Below are 20,702 nucleotides of genomic sequence, written 5' to 3'. Positions count from 1 at the left end.
CGCAGGCTCAGCAGCCATGGCTCACGGGCCCAGCCGCTCCGCGGCATGTGGGGTCTTCCCAGACCGGGGCACGAACCCGTGTCCCCTGAATCGGCAGGCGGACTCTCAACCACTGCCCCACCAGGGAAGCCCTAAAAATATTTTTGAAGACATTTTTAAAATAAAGAAACATATTAAGGATAATTTAACACACCCATATTCCCACCACCTAGAATTGTTAACATTTTGCCACATATTCTTTAAGATTTTACAATTGAAAAATGAAGTATTATAGATAGAAATGAAATCCTGGTAGACATTACTACCTCCCAATGTCATTCTCTTCTGTATTTCTAGTGATAACCTCTATCATGAAACTAGTATCTTTCCAGTCTGCATATAAATAGATGTTTACATGTATGTTCACATACACTGTGCGGGCATCTGTGAACAACACTGTTTTGTGGGCACTATTCCCCAATATATATGCAAGGTAGCATGTTGCGTACACAGTAACGATAGTAGTGAACACATGTTGAGTGATCACACGGTGCCTAGAGCAGCACTTTCTCAGTCCTCTCAGTGACTCTGTGTAGCCCACACTGTTGTTGTTATCCTCTTTTTGTAGGTGCACAGAGAGGTCCCTTGCCCAGGGTCACACAGCTAGTAGGTAGTGGGGCTGAGAATTGATCTCAGTCAGGTTCTGGAGCCGAGCACTTAACCACCAGGCTAGGTGGCCTCTTCACTCTGTCACTCTGCAGAGTTCATCACCCTCTCAATGTCATGTTTCTGATATCCATAATTGGTGAATTCAGATCTAGTTTATTCCTTTTCACAGTTATACCATATTCCAGTAAATGAATATAATATACAAGCATCATTGCACGGTGCTTAAGACCTGTAAAATACAAGTAGTGAAAGTTTCTATCTCACAGGGTTGTTGTGGGAATTAAATGGTTTAATTCAAATAAAGCAGGTGGAACAGTACCAGACATGCAGTAAGCACCCAATAAATGTTAGCTATTACTATTTGCTCTTATCAGCTATCCATTATCCTATTGAATCTGATCACTAGGTGGTTTTCAGTTTTTCATTATTGCATATATTGTCACAGTGAAAGGTGTGCCTAATTGTAAGTTTCTTCGGGGTATCTCCCTAGAAGAGTAATTGATAGCCCACAGGGTATGTATGTTTTCAGTTTCAGTTGATGCTACCAAAGCCAGCTGTACCAACTTACACGCCCTCATACACAGTTCGGCACTTCCCATTTCCTCACATCCCCAGTAACAGTTGATATTGCCTGACTTTGATTCGCCTATCTGACGGATAAGAAATATTACTTTGTTGAATTGATGAGCCGGATAAGAAATAATATCATGTTGTGGAATTGAATTTTTATAGCAGCTTTATTGAGATGATTCATACTGTAAAATTTACCCTTTTAAAGGTGTACAATTCTGTGGGTTTTCGGTATATTCACAAGGGTGTGCAACCATCACTGCTACCTAGTTTTAGGAGAAACCCCTTACCCCTTAGCAGTCACACCCCTTCTCCCCTCCCCTCGGCACCTGGCACTGCTAATCTACTTTCTGTCTCTGTGGATTTCATATCAGTGGAATCACATGACATGTGGATTTCTGTCACTGGCTGGCTTCTTCCATTTACCTTAATGTTTTTGAGGTTCACCCACATTGTAGCACGTATCAGCACTTCACTCCTTTTTATGGTTCAGTAATATTCCATTGTGTTAATATACCACATTTTGTTTATCCATCTAGCAGCTAATATAAATTTGGGCTGTGTCTACTCTTGGCTATTATAAATGATGCTGCTACAAACATTTATATATAAATTTTTGTCTGGACATACATGTTCATTTTCTTGGGTACACATATATTTATATACCTAGCAGTCGAATGGCTGGGTCATGTGGTAACTATGTTTAACATTTTGAAAAGCTGCCAAACTGTTTTCCAAAGTGACTGTACCATTCTCCAGACCCATCAGCAATGTAGGAGGATTCCAATTTCTTCACATCCTCACCTCCAACACTTGTTACTGTCTTTCTTTTTAATTCCAGCCATCCCAGTGGCTGTGGAGTGATAATCGCACTGTGGTTTTGCTTTGTACTTCTCCGATGACTGATGATGTCGAGCATCTTTTCATGTGCTTATGGGCCATTTGTATGTCTTTGGAGAAATGTCTAGTCAAATCCTTTGCCTGTTTTTTTAAATTGGGTAATTTGTCTTTTTATTTGAGTTGTAAGAGTCACTCATGTATTCTGAATGCAAGTCCTTTATCAGATGTATGATTTACAGATATTTTTCCCATTCTGTGTGGGTTGTCTTTTCACTTTCTTAATGTGAACTGGTGGATTTTAATATTTGTAGTTTTCGTATGTTTCTCCAAAGTTTCCGTTTTCAAAATTGTCTTCATCTTACCTACTGAGTGGATCACAAGCCAGAGAGCCTTGAAGTGTGCCCTGAGAGTACAGTGAACCCATCTAGTATTCCATAGATCAGAAACTCCTCCCGCATTGGTTGCAAAAGCACAGACTTCCCCAAAGACATCTCGGTGAGCCTCTCAGCCAGTGAAGGAAATTCAGCTTTGATAACCCAGAAGAGTCACCTTCTCAAAGTTTGAATTTAGTAATGAAAAGCACTGAAAACCGTTCCTTATATTTTCAAACTGCTAATTGGTTAATTCAACAGCATTTGGATTTCTGTTTAACCTGACCTCTTTCTTCTTTCTTTTTTTCTTCTCCTTTCTTCTCCTCCTCTCCCCTCCCCCCTCCCTGTTTCCATTCCAGACTGAAAATGGCTCAGGAATCAGTCAGCAAGTTAACAGCAGAGAAGAAAGTGGAGACAAAGAAAATTAACCCCACGGCTAGTCTGGTGAGATGCATTTTTCACTCACAACCTCAAGACTTTTCATTATAACTGAGGTGCACCAGGAGTGGGTCAGAATTTAAAGGATAAAACTCAGAGGAATGAGTAGTATCCAGATTCTCAATTCCCATCCCAGAGTAGCATATGGGTAAGAAAGAATAGAAAGGAGGACAGAGTGAGGAACAAACACTGCCTCGAGCGCTCTTCCAGCAAATTCAAACAAGGTCATTTCCTGACAAACCAAATGTAGCCGCTTGCCATTTCACACCCTTCCGCGCCGCACCCCACGCCATGATTCCCCTCATCTCAAAGCACTCTTCTCCTGAAATGTTTAAGTATTCTCACCCTCACCAGTTCCTTCTCCCTGTTAAGGAAAGGGGCAGGGATTATCCTCTTTAGAGAGTTGGTAAAACTGAGATGCAGAAAGATACAGCTTACCTAGGATCACTTCACAAATGGATAGCCAAAACCAGAACGAGACTCTGGGTCCCCCGACAGCTCTCCCTGGGCTAGAAGCTAAGCAGGCTAGTCTGTCTTCCTAGCTGTGAGGGGAAACTCTCGTCCTCCACAGTCCCATTTTCAGTAAGGATCACAAGGAATCTCTGTGTTACAGCTGGAAAAGCTAAATGGGTTAGGAACCCATTTAGATGTAGAGATTCAAATCCCAGGTCAGCCACTTACTAGTTGTAAAACCTTAGTGAAGTTACTTTGCTTCTTTGTTCTCCACTAGTACTTTTTTGCCGGCTGCTTTAAATCCTTTGACCATCTAAGTGGGGTATGAGTTAAAAGTGAGGTTATTTCTATTGACTGACCATGATGTGCTCATCACACCCCCATCAGCAGCTCAATGAATGTTGAGTGAAGTCGATGAGTGAGAAATGGGAAAGTCAGGGCCATACAGCTGGGTCAGGGACAGCCATGGTTAGCTCACAGAGCTCCTACCTGAATGGACACATCCTCTGTGCCCATTTGACCATGCGTTTGTGGTGCTCATTTGTGCATGATCTTCTGTTGGCAGTGGGTTCAACTCTTATTTCTGTCTTCCTCCCTCATTAGACACTGCCCTTTTCCCCAGGCCTCTTATTTGGGCCTCTATCCTAACTTTTACAGCCAAGCCTTATTTTCAGGGGCAGAGAGAATGGACTCAGGCCTGTAGACAAAGGGGAAACAGTGGGTGGACCGTGGCATTCTTTTATTGGTGACCTCCATGGAGAGTAAGCTCTCAGCTGTGATCCTCTGCTCCTTGGGGTGGTTTGTTTTGTCGCCTGTTTGTTTTGGTGGGAATTTGGGAAGAGCTCATAAACTGATTCCTGATTCAATTTCACAAGTCAGGCATGGTATCCAAACAGGATGGGTGTTTAAAAATTATCTTAAGTTTACATCTAGGCCAATTTAGTAATCCATTGCATTTTCACATCTCCTAGGTCACAAGAAGCTTAGGACCTGTTCTCAAAGGGCATCTCTCGGCACCTGCTCTTTGCAAAGGACTGTACTTGTTCCATCTCTTTTTTAGCCTTCTATTTGTCCACCTTGAAGGCCAGACACACCCATGTGTCTTACCATGCTTAATATATTTACGTCTAAGTCCTAGAAACAGTGAGGTCTGAGTTTCTGTTCTGTGTACTCTTGTTTATCTTGCCATCAGACTTTCATGTCCTTCCTCATTAGAAGGCTGTCCCTGGGAAGGAAGTTCAGGAAGAACGGAGCAGAGCATCCTTGGCAAAATGGGAGCTTCTGCCATTCTGCAGAGACTAAATCTCGTCATCCTCCATTTTGCATAGCCTCTGTTCGGTCCTGCCAAGTTGGTCACATGCAGACACGCCTGACTTGGAAAGAGTGATTTTTCATACCTAGACTTCCTAGAAACTGTTTCTTGAGCATTCCCTAATGGGAGGAGTCTTTGAGTAACACTGCGAAGTTAGGACCTTTGTCACAGAAGATGAGAACAGAACGGAACAGCCTGGCATTGTAAAGGCAGGTGTTTTAGATGGATATAGTTGGTTGATTAGCTGGTTATTTATTTTGTGTGTTTGTGAGGTGATAGGGTGGGAAGGGTAGGAAACTGAGGGTTTCTGGGAAAAAGGATAGAAATCCTCTCATTTCTGGGGCATTTGGTACAACTCTATTTGGCATTCTAGACTGACATTTGAGAAATGTACCAAAATTTGAGAAAGATAAAAATTTTTAAAAAGGAGTTATACTAAACTCGATTTTTTTTCTCAAACAACAGAAAGAAAGACTGCGTCAAAAGGAAGCCAGTGTGAGCACCACCTAACACAGAGATACAGGAGAACGGCGACGGTGAGACGTAGTGCTCGGCATGATCCTTTGTAACACCAGTGTTGCAAGAAGTTCTCGAAAGATATGTCACTAAATGTTTATTTTGCTCATCTCTTTCTGAGCACCCCGTGCCTTCTTAAAGAAGTCCCTTGTTAAGCCATAGGAACAATGAAAAACTGCTGAAGAAGTATTTGATAACTGTTTCTTCTAGAGGTCCAAAGTTCGCTCTGTTATGAGACCAGAAGAATTACCAAGATTTTCCAATTTTTTTTTAAAAGCAGAGATTTCAAGCTTTCTAACCCAAACCTGATGTATATAAACTTGTGACAGAAGAAGAAAAGGATGTTTTGTGACAGTTGCCTTGAGCAAGTTCAAGCCTTGGTCTTTACATACTGCTGGTTTGATTATTGATCTTAAGTTTTGATCCTATTGCAGCAAGATCCTGAAGCACCCTTCTCGCCAAAAAATGTTGAAACTTACCAAAACTACTTTAAGAGGTCCAAGACTATCTATTTCCCACACTCGAAAAACGGTTATTTTTTTCATTGTTTTTTTTATGTAACAGAACAGAAAATGGAATTATACATGGATGGAGAAGGGGGTTAAATAGCCATAAACTTCATCCTGGAGAACAAATTAGGATACAGGGAGTTGGCATCAGCCATTTAGCGAGACCCATTCTTTTGTTTTCATATCAGTTCATTGGGGTTTCCTGGACCACTAGGGGTTCTCCACCCCTTCTGTCCCAGAAGAAACTGTGATACCTGAGTGGGGACAGATTTGAGGTCAAAGCACCTGCTTGGACAAGTGACCCAGTATCACTCAGAGCACATCTCACACCTCAAATCATCTCTGCGTGGATAACACCTTGGTAACCTACAGCTGAGCTGTACACCGTGTTCTGGGACCGGATGTGGCTGGACCTCTCCCACCAACCCCAGGAGGCAGTTTCTAGACAGGAGAGCAGATGCAGCCCTTTATCATGACCTTGACCGACAGGCATGTGACGTATGGTGAAGCAGGGGGTTTTTAACGTCAAAAAACAAACTAACTAAGGGCAGAAAAAGAGTTCTTTACATCAAAATGGGAAGAAGGTGATTACATTGATATTGAACTTCGAGTGGAATATCATACGTAGGCAGCTTTTTCTGACCCTGGAAGCCCATGTGACCACTGCCTCCTGAGTCACAGGGAAACCAAATTGGACCTCTGTCCTAACATTTCTTCCTTAAGCCACCACTCTTCTAGTCTATCTTGTGAGGAGAGAAGAGAGGAGCCTTGGGGTGAACTGAGATGAGGATCAAAGCCTATCAGGTTTCAGCCTTGAAAGGAGAGAGGCCCAAGTTTTCCCCTCCAATTGGTGGAGGACCGTCTAGAGATGAGCAGAAACTTTAAAACCCTTCCCCATCCGCCTGCCACGTGTGGCCTGCCCCTTGCCCCCCCATCTTCCCAGGGGCCTGAGTGTCTACCCAGGACATGCCTGCTAGTCATCAGCCCCCTCAGGGACCCCATAATAGATTCGGCCAATTAAAGCAGCAGCGTATTCTAATAGAATGCCCATTCGGGGAATCAAGAATGCACAATCAGGATCAAATCAAGTCATGAAGCCATATTCATGCAGGTGCTAATCACCTTTTCTAACAGTTCAGAGGAAAGGAATATAATAATATGGTTTGGTTTTTTTCCCCCCAAAATAGAAGGATGAGACAAGCAAACTAGCAGAGCAGGTAAGAACTTACATGATTAAAAGAAGTTGCTTGTGAGCGAGCTTATCATACTGCTTTCCTAGATTGTTTCTCTTCATTTTCACTTAATGGTGAAGACGACCTAAGGAATTCCTCGATTTCAAACAAATTCTACTTACAGCTACCCTGTGCTCTGTGACAGTCCTTCTAGTATTATCATGCAAAAGAAAAAGCACCTGTTTTGTCCGTGCCTTGGGAATCAACTTTGAGTTTAGTGAGAACGACAGAAGTCTAGATCCTTAATAATGGCTCCTTAAAGACTTGATGGGAGAGAACGGCAGGAGGCTCTCAGTGGGGTCCCTGTAGCCCACTTCAGGTCTCTACGTAGGATGCTCACAAGAAAATCACTGGAGGGAAGCAGGACTGTGGCTTTATAACCCTACAAAAACATTGCTCTCAGGGAACCAGTGCTGAAGAATAATGAATGGAAACACTGAATTTGAGAGTTAGACAAATGCAGCCCAGGTTGGATTTCATCCTAGTGGACAGACTAGAAATTGGCAAATACCTATTTCTAAAGAGCAGCGTTTGCCTACCTCTGTTGGGGAAACCTAGTGAGTCCAATGTAGTGATACTGTTATCACTACACTAGGCAGGATCCCCATTATTCTCTCCCAGTTTGCATCCTGCATTAGGTATCTGGACACCCTTCCCAAGTCCACACGTGGACTGCATTGTGACAGCACCCTCATTTCTAACTTGACTTCATGCTCGGTAAAGGTTCACAAGAGTTTGTTCAAGGTGGGCCATCTAAAACAACCTGGAGGCCCTGAGAACAATCCGTCCAAAATGCAGTTGAGATTGTATTAACTCCAACAGGTGTCGCTAAACTTTTCATGGAGAAGTAGTAGTTGGGGGTACCACTTAGCAGAGTGGGCACTTCTGGCTGCTCTAAGCATAGCCCTGCCTGCACTAGAGGGACAGTGGCCAGTATTTTCTACTCTGCGTTTAACCAGACACTCACACCTGACCTACTAGTCAGACTCGGAGAAACCTTAACTTATAACAACATCCTCTCTTCCTAGCCAAGCTTCATTAAATCCGAGGACACAGCAGATAGCAGTTCAGATTCCTGCATGAGTAACTGGCATAATCATCGAGCACACAAGTATATCACATATGACACGAAAGCATGATATAAATACGTTAGTTAAAAACATAGGCCTGTGAGGTATCAATAATCAAGTGAGGAGAAGGTGTGCTATATGGTTTTTTAACCCAAGAAGAGGCAACTTATGGGAGGGGGTGTGGTGAAGGGAAGAGGTAGCCAAGAAGAAATGGATGATGTGTTGATGGTCGAGGCCCAGGGGTCACAGGTGATGGACCTGCTGCCCAACAGTTACCTTTTGAATCTTTGGTTGTTGTCTGTGATACCTCTTTAAACATTCATTGCAACTACCTAGGAACTATGAAGAGAGAAGGTCTGAAATCTGGGAAGTAGAATAAGGAAATCCAGTGGTGCTCTTCCATCTTTAAATGTTCTAGCCGAAACAAATTGGCAACATCATTGAGGAACTGAGTGCCAGATTGGGTGCTGGTCTCTGACCCCCTCTTCTTTCCGGTAAGAACAGTAGAAGCTGCACGCCTGCTCAGCCTCCCTTAGGCACCTCCTTTTCTCATAAGTACTATAAGGAAAGGCATTTCCCTAAATGATAAACTCCTATGCTGCTGGTGGAGAACCCGGAAGAACTGAAGGAAGGAATAAAACTCTTTGGTGGTATTGGAAACCTCCAGCAACATGAAGAAGTCATTGGTATAGTCCTTCCAAGACCATGACTGGACGTAGCAAAAGAGACGTAAGTGTATTTTTAGTAAAGATTTGCTTGTTGGACTGGGATTGCGCATCTCTCTCTAGATTATACCACTTGTATGGAGGAATTTTCATTTTACTTCTATTCTTGCTTTCTTGGACATCATACTTTCTCATTTCTATTTCTGCTTCTTTCTTGCCTGGTATCACTGACGCAGATCATTGCATACACTAGCACAGCAAACAGCACACAGACGGCCAGTGTAGAAAGGGGAGTTAGCAGTACAGACCTGCGGGCTCTTTTCCAGTAGCCAGACTGTAACATTGACATGGGAACCTCTTCATTGTCTGACATTCTAAATTGATCTCTGCACCCTTGCCAAACAAAGATAAAACCAATTTGGGGCTTTCTATGTTAAGGGGAAGGAAGAACTGCAAAAAATACAGCTTTCTTCCCCCCAAATACCTGATGCAAAAATCAAATATCCAATTTTATAAATTAGCTTAAATAGTCTAAAAATTGCTAACAAGAACTCTCATTAGATTTGAGCTTCATTTTTCTTTGATCCTGCCTGTTCTAATCAGAAAAAAAATGACCAAAAGGGGGAAGGGGAAAAAAAGCATTAGCAGATTTAGCAATCCACAAATTAATTAGTTCCTGAATCACACACAAAAACAACAAAAAACAGACATATTGTGAAACCCAATGTTATAGAAGTCCTAAGCACATAAGGATTTGAACAGCTGTGAGGGCTGATGAGTGTAGACAAAGTAAGAGCTCTTAACTGCCCACTTGAGACTTCAGCCTAAACCAGGCGATTTTTAGAGTGTGAATTCAAGGGAGTCAAGTATTGCTCTGAGCAGTCTGTTTTTCGAAAAGCCACGTACAAAGAGAAGTAGTATAATATAGTGAAAGAAGTGCTAGACTATGAAAATTTCCTTTCTCTTGTTCTCTCGTAAAAGCAGTTTATAAACGTATGGAACGTCCAGAAGCCCATGAATACCACGCTTCATAGCTTAGGTTTTTACCTCAGGAACACAAGTAAAGAGGGTGGATTGAATAAAGAAGTGAATTTTCATTCATGTCAGCTACTTTGTTATCATAAAGAAATCTGCAACACAAGAGAGACAAGTCTGTGTGGACAAACTTAACAGTATTTGAAACAAATGGCCAGTGTTTAACCTTTCCAAAATGCAAATAAGTTTCCATTTTCCAGCTATGGAGAGAGAGAATCTGGCTGCTTGGAACCTGGTCTATTATTGGTGCAGAAGTCACTTAAAGGCACCTTTTGGAACAGGCCTCAGCAGGTCTGTCTCCTTTAGACTCCCATAACGGTATTTATAAGTCCATGAGTGATTGAATCCAGGCAACGCTGGGCTCAGTTACACAGCTGTATGTGACTGAGAGGCTCGTTTTGTGTCTTTCTGCACACCTGTCAGTTGTTGGCACCTTGTTAGAGGCACTTAATTTTAGTTTCGTAGTTCTTCCTTTCCCCTCCCAAGGAGTGGGTAATCCACCAAATCCTCCCAGATCAGTGCTTTGCTGAGAAGTAGTAAATTCAAGAGAGTATTAACATGTCAACGTGGAAGCCAGTTCAGTAGCCTTATTTGTTCCAAGACCCTTAATCAACACTGTGATATAAACTTAGCATTTGGGAAATTTGTATAGTTGACAACTTACTTGGAAATGTGAAGATATGAAAATGGCAGCAAGTTTACTCTGTCTCTTAAGGCGCCCATGCAGTTTCTACCAGAGAAGAGATTAGGGAAGCAGATCAAGCCTCATTCAGTAGGTTATGCTGTCCTCAATGGAGCTTGAGGACAGGATAACCTCAAGCTATCCTATCCTATCCTCAATTCCTTTCTTCTCCACCCCCAGCCCCTCTCCCAACTACCCTGGTGATAAACAGTAAATAGAGGACCTTTTCCTTCTTGTCTGTCTTCCCTTCTCTAGCATGATGGTTCACTTCAGTCAGCGCTCAAACGAACTCTGGCATATTATGTCTATAAAGTACTTGTTCATGAATGTCTTCTTCATGCTATAATCTGGGGAAGGCTGATTTAATCTCAATATTTTAAATGAGAGTGGTAGCTAAAGCCATTAATTTATTCTACATTCCATATGCACATATAATTTTCTATTTTTAATCTTCTCTTAAATATACTAAGAATCTCCAGTGTATCTCCATTTCAGAAAGCTGATCCATAGACTTCTGTGGGCTATTTTTTTTTTATGCTTTGTGTGAAATCTGATAGCACTGGGCTAGCAAAATGCAAATGAGCCCACAATTTCCCACAGCAATTTGGCCTTCTTCCCCGTGGAGTAAACAACCTTCTACCACCCTTAAGCTGTTTTGTAGGCTGAGCATTTCCCTAGATTCTACCTGTGCAGACACCAAGGGGTTCTTTTGTCGTGGAAGCTGTAAGAATGTCTTAAAAGAGAATGAATACTTCTCCCCATATATAGTGTGAGCTGCCAGTGTGTTGTATTTAGTCTATCAAGTACGAAATCTGATGTTTTCAGGCATGCATGCCCAGTGGTTTGTCGACATCTCTGGCAAAGCTGTACGTGCTTTCCTTCCTTGTTCTCTTCTAGGGCTTGCGTCCATTCTTGTCTCGTATTTTTGTTTACTCGTCCCGGTCAGCTTTCCAAAATGAGAGGCTAGTAGCAAAGACCACTGAGTAGAAGGGAAATTACTCTCCACCTCACCATGACATGGATGGTAGGTGTATTTAGGAATGCACAGCTTTCTAGGAACTCTTGGGATGGATTCCAAATTCCAGGTTTCTATGAGGTATATAAAAATGGGTATGTAGCACACAAAGATTATACTACTCTTCCCAGTAAGAGACTAAGAGATTCAAAATCTCCATTTTAGATAGGTTTGAGCAAACTATAAGTAGCTTATTTTTTTCCCTTTCCTCTTGGCAACTTGTCCCTGCCTATAATCTTATATCTTCAGATCTGACCTCCAAGGCATGAAGAAGGTAGTGTCAACCCACTGAGATTGCCCTCTGCTTAATCCTCTAAAGATGTTCATTTCCTTTGGAAACAAATCAGTGGGTGAGGGGGAAAGTCTAGTGACAATTCTCTCTGCCCAGAGTGACACACATAGGATTTGGGGATCTACCAAAGGGATAGGCCTATGCCAAATATTAATTTTACAATTCTTCAATTTCTCAAGATGCAAATAATATGACCCTACTGTTAGTAGGATGTATAATCTTTGAAGAATATAAGCATTAAGAAAAAAAGGCCTTCCCTTTAAAGAAACAATTGAAGATATTCTTAAAAAGGCAGGACCTTTTAAAGTTAGAAATTGAATAATTTTTAAGATTCTTTGGAGGAAACATGTCATCGATTCATCATAGTCTTTTCCTTTCATTGAATTTTAACTTAGACTAGCATGGAAGCAGAGTGCCCCTGGACTTTGATTTAGGGGGATCGTGCTTTGGCCTGGAAAAACACAGTACTGGCCCGAATGCCCAGAACCTTAAGTGACGTCAGTCAGCATCCTAATAGAAATCAGGCCTAACAGAAATGTAAATTATTTCAAGTCCTTTAGAGTTTAATTTTCTTATCAACACCCTCGACCCTGCTTCCTAAAATTAATCTGATCCCTGCAGTTATGTGTCTTCATTTTGCCCTGTGAGATTACAAGCAATGGGATAATGGAGAAAAACAGGAGACAGGGGAGAAGGAAAATTTGAACAAGGCCAGGGTGCAATGTTTTGCTGATACAATGCATTGTTAGGGAGCTGGTGACCGTTGCCATGGTTGTATCATGGGCAGCCTTTCAGTGGAAGCTCAGGGCATAATATGTATGAGGGCAGTGGGATGGGAGTGCCCAGTATCTCATGTTGGTCCGTGCCTGACAATGTTCTGGAAAAGCAGGTACCCCAGTGAGACTGGCCCGTGCTTGTTGAAATAACTCCAATGAATTTCTGATTCATTTCTATGGGGTCGGTTGTCCATGGACCTTCCTGTTTCCTCTATGCCTGTTTAAAAGTCACTTTGGCATCAAGCTTCATTTCACTTTTCTCCTTTCAATACTTCTGCATCAGCCTCCCCTTCCTTCACACCCCACAGCGATTTTTTCCTCACTTTACTGTTACAGTTTCTCCAGGACCCAGCTTTCTCCACCCCTTTCCCCCACAGACACCTGAAAGTCCCCCTGAGCCCTCACTCCCTCCTCTCACACCCTGTGCTCCATCCCCCGGCCCTTTGGACAGGGAGCTCTGCTGTGACCAAGAGAGAGACAGTGTTGCGACTGCCTCTCGTTAATGTCAGCACCACCTCATCACTTAGGCAAAGAGGGAAAATCCATAAAAGAGACGGAAAATACATTTCTTTCTTTATTCTACTTTATATTTTAAGAAGGTTGAGGAGAGGCATGGTTCCAGTCCTTCTCAATTTCTCAGAGATTTTTACTTTAAAACTAATTAGGGACCATTCTTTACATAAATTGTAAATCAGTTCAGGTCACCAACTATGATGTGTTTTAAGGCTCAAGTGTTGACTCTCAAGTAACTTTCCTGTGCTGCTGGACGAAGTGAATTCTGTGCAAACATTTTGAATCATAGGCTCTTTACCGCCCCTCAGTTCTTACTATTACTAATGATTCAAGCATCTTCAGGAATGTGGATCAGGATGTTGACAATTTGTGGTTATTTTCAAATCAACAGTAACTGTTACACTCTTGAAAGCACTTAAAGAAAGTATAAGCATGTCTTAAATAGTCAACCATTTGACCTGGAAAAAAGTTGGCTTTTCTGTTTAATTATTAGACCAAACTGTAGATGTAATCTTAAAGGATTTTAAGCAATAATGAAGACAGTTTGAGAAATGAGAAGGCACTTTAGAGACATGAAACCTTACATTACACGCTCTTGGATATTTTTTAAGGTAATAAGCTAATTGGATTCAGGTATTTTTTTCCCTTTAAATTTTTAAAAATACGTATTTCTAATTTGCATATTTAATTTTGTCAAAGCTGAGAAATGCTCTTTAGTTGAATTTGTAAATGTCATTTGCAAACCAAATGAAGTATTTATTTTTAAAAAGAAAGGGTGAAGGAACCAATATTGATGTGTACATAATGAAAATATGTGTGTGTGTGTGTGTGTGTGTGTATATATGTTTTCCTCCTTGACACTACTTGGTCCCCACATCAAGTGTATTTTTGTACATAGTATATATTGGTTAGAAAATGTAGATTGTCTATTCAAAGAATTCTATCTCTGTGATAGATTATATTTATCCTAATCTGTTGATACCTCTGATAATTTAAGAGATAGAACTCTATTTTTTTGGAATCTACAGAGAACTGCATTCATGTCTTCCAATTGTAAATATGCTAAGGGAATTTTAATAAATCTTGGTTTCATGTCTGTCTGGTGTGCAGTGCAGATTTGTTTGCAGGAGGCGTTTAAGACAGTATCCTAGCAGTGCTCTAACGTGGAGAATACCAGTCACTTCCAGCTTTCATTACTGCTCAAGGGCAGCATTACTACGGAGCTGCAAGAGCTGGGTCTCAGTAAGTCCATCATTCACACTTTCTTCTTTCTCTCCTGTCCACCACACCAACAGTGCGTAAGCTAGCTAGGCATTCAAGGCTAACACTGAACAGACAAACCCAGACAAGCATGGTCTCAGCTATACTGACCCAAAAGCAACACTGCTTGAACATAAATTGCCCAAGGTGGAGGTGTGGGGTGGAGAGCCACAAGGACTGGTGACTTCATGTTATGGGATGGTGAGTGATAAGAGGAGGGAAAGGGAACAGAAATAGAATTGTGTTGTATTCTAACACTGAGCACAAGGTACAAATTCTTTGCAAGCAATGGTAAGAGACGTGCAGACATCTACGAAGAAACTAAAAGACTTTCAGCAAAACACTCCTCTGTGAAACAGAAGGAGGATTGTGTGTTTCTTTAATGGATTCATTTGTTCAGTATTCCTGAATGCCATGCACTATTGAGTTCTAGAAGTTTGCTGAAACATGCCTCAGTGGGTACAGACAGACTTAATGAACAGACATAGTTATTATCTGGGGAGACATTTTATCACTAGGAAATCTTTTAAATCAGAGTCATAGAGCTGCAAAAGTCTTCGGACACTGGATAAAATCTCCATTTCACAGAGTGAAATCTACTGAAGTTCAAGGGACTTGCTGAAAGGTACACTCAACGTTAGTACGTACATCAAGGCTAGAATCCAGATCTCTTGACCCCAAGGCGAAAGCCCTTCCCAGTGCTCACGTCATTCATCACGTTAAACTCTTTTCTTCAAAAGACCTCCTTTATGGAGAAATGTTCTAGAACTGTTGTTTGGAAAGTACGGTCCAAATGCTCCTAAGGGTTTGTAGAAACCATTATTAGAGTTGTGCTCTGAATTAAGGCACCTAGGAGAGGGTGGAGGCTTGTGCATCATGAGGACCTAGGGAAAATATTCCACCTTAGGAAGAATCTCCTCTTTGATTTAACAGAGATCTCCTCTCCCCTGCTGAGCATAGTGGTGATATCTGTTGAATTTTAAGTATACATGCTGATGGTCCAGCTAACAGGCCATAAATTCCTGAGACTAAATATTCCCCTTTAGACTCTACCTGCCTACTTTCACCTGGATATGATGTATTCATGGAAATAAGACTTTAAAGTTGGCCTGCACCAGCCATGCCTGCTCGTATGCCTCCAAGTCTTTCTCCAAGTAACGTTTGCTTCATGCCCATCATTGCGTGAAGATGAAAGGTATTCAGTAAGATAAGGTAACTTTATAGTTATCAACGGCTACATAACAGAATACCCCCAAATTTGGTGTTGATTAAACAATAATCACTTATTTTTCATGGTTTTCGTTGGTTTGAGAGGAACTCAACTGGACAGTTCTCACTTGGAGTCGCATATGGTTTTAGTGCTATATCCACTGGGTATGCAGTCACCTGGATGGCTGGAACATGGACCTCTAAGGTGGCTGACTCACTTGGCCGGCAAGTTGTTGCTGCCCTCTAGGCTGCAGGTCTCAGTGCCTCTCTCTCCACAGGTCTGCTTGAGTGATCCAAGGTGAAACGTGTAATGATTTTTTTGACCAAGGCCTAAAAGTCACTTTCGTCGTACACTATTGGTTGTATTTACGAAGTTCTGTCCCAGTTGAAGGAATGGGGAAGAAGAACCCACCTCCTGATGAAGGATTGTCAAAACCATATTGTAAGAAGAGCATGTAAGATGAGAAATATATTGGTGCGACTATCTTTGGATAATACAATCTGTCTCTGTAACTTGACCTGTTCTTTCCATCTGGTTTTGTTCTTAAACTAAATTTTAGATTTTTTTCAAAACTTTCCCTACTTATTTGCCCCAAATCTTCCTTCCCTCTGCCTGCATATTAGAGCACAGAAATGTCTGTCTTGTTCCCCTGAATGCAGGCATTCTTTTTTATTATTATTGAAGTATAGTTGATTTGCAATATTGTATTAGTTTCAGGTGTATGGCATAGTGATTCAGTATTTTTGCAGATTATATTCCATTATAGGTTATAAGATAATGTGTAATACCTTAAATGCATTTTGCTTATCTATTTTATATACAATAGTTTGTTCCATACCCCTAATTTTTCCCTCCCCCACCTTCCTTTTCCTCTTTGGTAACCACAAGTTTGTTTTCTATGTTTGTGAGTCTGTTTCTGTTTTGTATATACATTTATTTGTATTATTTTTCAGAGTCCACATATAAGTGATATCATACAGTATTTGTCTTTCTCTAGCGGACTTATTTCACTAAGCATAATATTCTCTAGGTCCATCTACGTTGCTGCAAATGGCAATATTTCATTCTTTTTATGGCTGAATAATATTCCATTGTGTGCAGTATTGTTTAATCCAGTCATCTGCTGATGGGCACTTGGGTTGCTTCCATGTCTTGGCTATTGTAAATAGTGCTGCTATGAACATTGGGGTGCATGTACCTTCTCAAATTAGAGTTTTCATTTTTTCCTGATATATACCCAGGAGTGGGATTGCTGGATCATATGGTAGTTCTAGTTTTAGTTTTTTAAGGAACCTCCATACTGTTCTCCACAGCAGCTGCACCAATTTACATTCCCACCAACAGTGTAGGATACGAGGGTTCCCTTTTCTCCACACCCTCCCCAACATCTGTTATTTGCAGACTCCTTGATGATAGCCATTCTGACCAGTGTGAGGTGATATGTTGCTGTTGCTTTGATTTGCATTTTTCTCATAATTAGCAATGTTGAACGTTTTTTCATGTACCCATTAACCATCTGTATGTCTTTTTTTGAAAAATGTCTATTCAAGTCTTAGGCCCATTTTTGATTAGAATTTTTTATTAATATTGAGTTGTATGATCTGTTTGTATATTTTGGATATTAGTCCCTTGTCAGTCACATTATTTGCAAATATTTTCTCCCATTTTGTAGGTTGTCTTTTCATTTTATTGAAGGTTTCCTTTGCTGTGCAAAAACTTTTAAGTTTGATTAGGTTCCAGTTGTTTATTTTTGCTTTTATTTCTTTTGCCTTAGGAGACTGACCGATCCAAGAATACATTGCTACAATTTATGTCAAAGAGGGTTTAGCCTATGTTCTCTTCTAGGAGTTTTAGGTTTCAGTTCTTCCATTTAGGTCTTTAAACCGTTTTGAGTTTATTTTTGTATATGGGGTGAGGAAATGTTTTAATTTCATTGCTTTACATGTGGCTGTTCAGTTTTGCCAACACCACTAGTTAGAGAGACTGTCTTTTCTCCATTGTATATTCTTGCCTCCTTTGTCATAGATTAACTGACCATAGATGCATGGGTTTATTTCCGTGCTATTCTGTTCCATTAATCTATGTGTCTGTTTTTGTGCCAATACCACACTGTTTTGATTTCTGTAGATTTATAGTATAGTCTAAAGTCTGGGAGCTTTGTTCTTTTTTCTCGGGGTTGCTTTGGCAATTTGGGGTCTCTTGTGATTCCATATACATTTTAGGATTATTTGTTCTAGTTCTGTGAAAAATGTCCTGGGTATTTTGATAGAGATTGCATTAAATCTGTAGATTGTTTTGAGTAGTATGGCCATTTTAATACTATTAATTTTTCCAATCCAAGAGCACATGATATCTTTCAATTTCTTCACCCATTTCTTTGAATCATCTTCAATCTCCTTCATCAGTGTTTTATAGTTTTCAGCATATAAGTCTTTCACCACCTTGGTTAAGTTTATTCCTAGGTATTTTATTTTACTGATGTGATTTTAAATGGGATTTATTAGTGTATAGAAATGCAACAGATATCTGTGTATTAATCTTGTATCCTGCAACCTTGCTGAATTTATTTATTAGTTCTAGTAGTTTTAGGGTGGAGACTGTAGGGTTCTCTATACAGAGTATCATGTCATCTGCAAATAGTGACAGTTTTACCTCTTCCCTTCCACTTTGGATACCTTTTCTTTTTCTTGGCTGATTGCTGTGACTAGGAGCTCCAATACTATGTTAAATAGAAGTGGCATGAGGGGGCATCCTTGTCTTGTGTACCTGAATTCAGCAGGAATGCTTTCAGCTTTTCACCACTGAGTGTGGCTGGCAGTTTTGTCATAAAAATGGGCTTTATTATATTGAGATGTGTTCCCTCTGTACCCACTTTGATGAGAGTTTTTATCATGAATGATGTTGAATTTTGTCAAATGCTTTGTCTGCATCTATTGAGATGATCATTTTTGTCTTTCCTTTGGTTAATGTGGTGTATCACATTCATTGATTTGCATATGATGAACCATCCTTGTGGCCCTGGAATAAATCCCACTTGATCATGGTATATGATCCTCTTTATGTATTGTTGGATTTGGTTTGCTAATATTTTACTGAGGATTTTTGCATCTATATTCATCAGTGATATTGGCCTATAATTTTCTTTTTTTAGAGTGTCTTTTGTTTTGATATCAGGGTGATGGTGGCCTCGTAGAATGAGCTTGGGAGTGTTCTCTCCTCTTCAGTTTTTTGGAATAGTTTGAGAAGGATAGGTATAAGTTCTTCTTTATATGTTTGGTAAAATTCCCTGGTGAAGCCATCCAGCCCTGAACTTTTGTTTGCAGGGAGGTTTTAAATTACAGATTCTGTTTAACTTCTAGTGATCAGTTTGTTCAAACTGTCTGCTTCTTTTTGACTCCATCTTAGCAGGCTCCATGTTTTAGAAATATGTCCATTTCTTCTAGATTGTCCAATTTGTTGGCATATAACTGTAGTATTCTCTTGTGATCTTTTTATATCTCTGTGGTAGCAGCTGTTATTTCTTATTTTACTTCGGTCTTCTCTCCTTTCCTCTTGGTGACCCTGGCTAAAGGTGTATCAATTTTGTTTATCTTTTCAAAAAACCAGCTCTTGGTTTCATTGATCTTTTCTACTGGTGTTTTCGTTTTTTTGGATAACTATTTATTTCCTCTCTGATCTTTATTATTTCCTTCCCTCTGCTGATTTTGGGCTTTGTTCTTCTTTTTCTAATTATTTTATCAATAGGTGGTAGCTAGGTTGGTTTTTTTCTTGTTTCTTGAGGAAGACCTGTGTAGCAATGAGCTTCCCTCTTAGAATTGCTTTTGCTGCATCCCCATAGATTTGTAAAGCTGTGCTCTCTTTTTCATTTGTGTCAAGATATTTTCTGATTTCCTCTTTAATTTCGTCATTGACCCACTGGTTTTTTAGTAGCATGTTGTTTCGTCTCCACGTTTGTTCTCTTCCCGTTTTTCTTCTGTAGTTGATTTCTCATTTTATACTGCTGTGGTCGGAAAAGATGCTTGACATAATTTCTCTTAAATTTGTTGAGGGTTGTTTTGAGACCATTCCATGGGCACTTGAAAAGAATGCATTCTGCTTTTTTAGGATGTAGCGTCCTGTAGATCAGCTAAGCCCAACTGGTCTATTGTGTCATTCAGGACCTCTGTTGCCTTATTGATTTTCTCTCTGGATGATCTGTCCATTAATGTCAGTGGGATGTTAAAGTCTCCTACCATTATTGTATTCCCATTAATGTCTCCCTTTATGTCTGTTGGTACTTGCTTTATATATTTAGGTGCTCCTGTATTGGGTGCGTATGTTAACGGGTGTAATATCCTCTTCTTGTATTGATTCCTTTATCATTATATAATGCCCTTTTTTGGTATAGCCTTTGTTTTACAGTCAATTTTTTCTGATATGAGTATTGCTACCGCCGCTTTTTTGTCATTTCCATTTGCATGAAATATCTTTTTCCATCCCCTCACTTTCAATCTGTGTCTTTCGCCCTGAAGTGAGTCTCCTGTAGACAGCATATTGAAGGGTCTTGTTTTCAATCCAATCAGCCACCCTATGTCTTTTGATTGGAGTATTTAGTTCATTGACATTTTAAATGATTCATAGGTATGTACTTATTGCCATTTTATGTCTTGTTTTCTAGTTCTTTTTGTGGTGCTTTTTGTTTTCCCCATTGAGGTTTGATGCTTTTCTTCTGTATTACGCTTGAGTTCCTTTCTTTTTGGTTTTTGTGTATCTATTGTAGGTTTTTGACTAGTGGTTACCATGAGATTCATATACGCTTACGCATAACTATATCCACTTGCTTTAAACTGATAATCACTTAAGTTCGAACACATTCTAAAAGATCTACATTTTATGGTTTTGAGGTCCTATTTTACATCTTCATGCTTATCGCTTTACTGTTCATTATAGTTATAGTCACTTTTACAATTGTTTTTTGTTTTTTAATCCACACACTGGCTTATTTAAGTGATCTCCAATCCTTACTATATTTTTGCCTTTCCTATTGGGAGTTTCCCTTTTCTATAGATTCTTGCTTCTTTTCCATTTAGAGAAGACCCTTCAACATTTTCTCCAGGGCAGGATTTGCTGAAATTTTTGCTTGTCTGAGAAATTCTTTATCTATCGTCTATTCTAAATCATAATCTTGCTGGTTAAAGTATCCTAGGTTACAGGTTTTTCCTTTTCAGAACTTTGAATGTATCATGCCACTCCCTTCTGGCCTGCAGGGTTTCTGCAGAGAAATCAGCTGAGAGCCTTATGAGGGTTCCCTTGTAA

The 20,702-nt window shown here is 40.3% G+C and overlaps 1 protein-coding gene across 3 annotated transcripts in view; it reads left to right on the top strand.

Moving 5' to 3' along the window:
* The window catches only part of FMN1 (formin 1), a 406,441-nt gene extending 392,416 nt beyond the window's left edge, over positions 1-14,025 (top strand). For all 3 annotated transcript variants that reach the window (XM_029237537.1, XM_029237536.1, XM_029237538.1), the window contains 2 exons: positions 2,789-2,873; positions 5,098-14,025. In XM_029237537.1, coding sequence (XP_029093370.1) covers positions 2,789-2,873; positions 5,098-5,142 — 130 coding nt within the window. In that variant the 3' untranslated portion in view covers positions 5,143-14,025. The remainder of the gene's footprint in view (positions 1-2,788; positions 2,874-5,097) is intronic.
* The last annotated feature ends 6,677 nt before the right edge of the window (positions 14,026-20,702 follow it).

This window comes from Monodon monoceros, unplaced genomic scaffold, assembly GCF_005190385.1.
Source record: "Monodon monoceros isolate NGI ecotype Baffin Bay Population unplaced genomic scaffold, NGI_Narwhal_1 Super_Scaffold_21, whole genome shotgun sequence".
Lineage (NCBI taxonomy): Eukaryota > Metazoa > Chordata > Mammalia > Artiodactyla > Monodontidae > Monodon > Monodon monoceros.
This window is presented reverse-complemented; position numbering and strand designations above follow the sequence as displayed.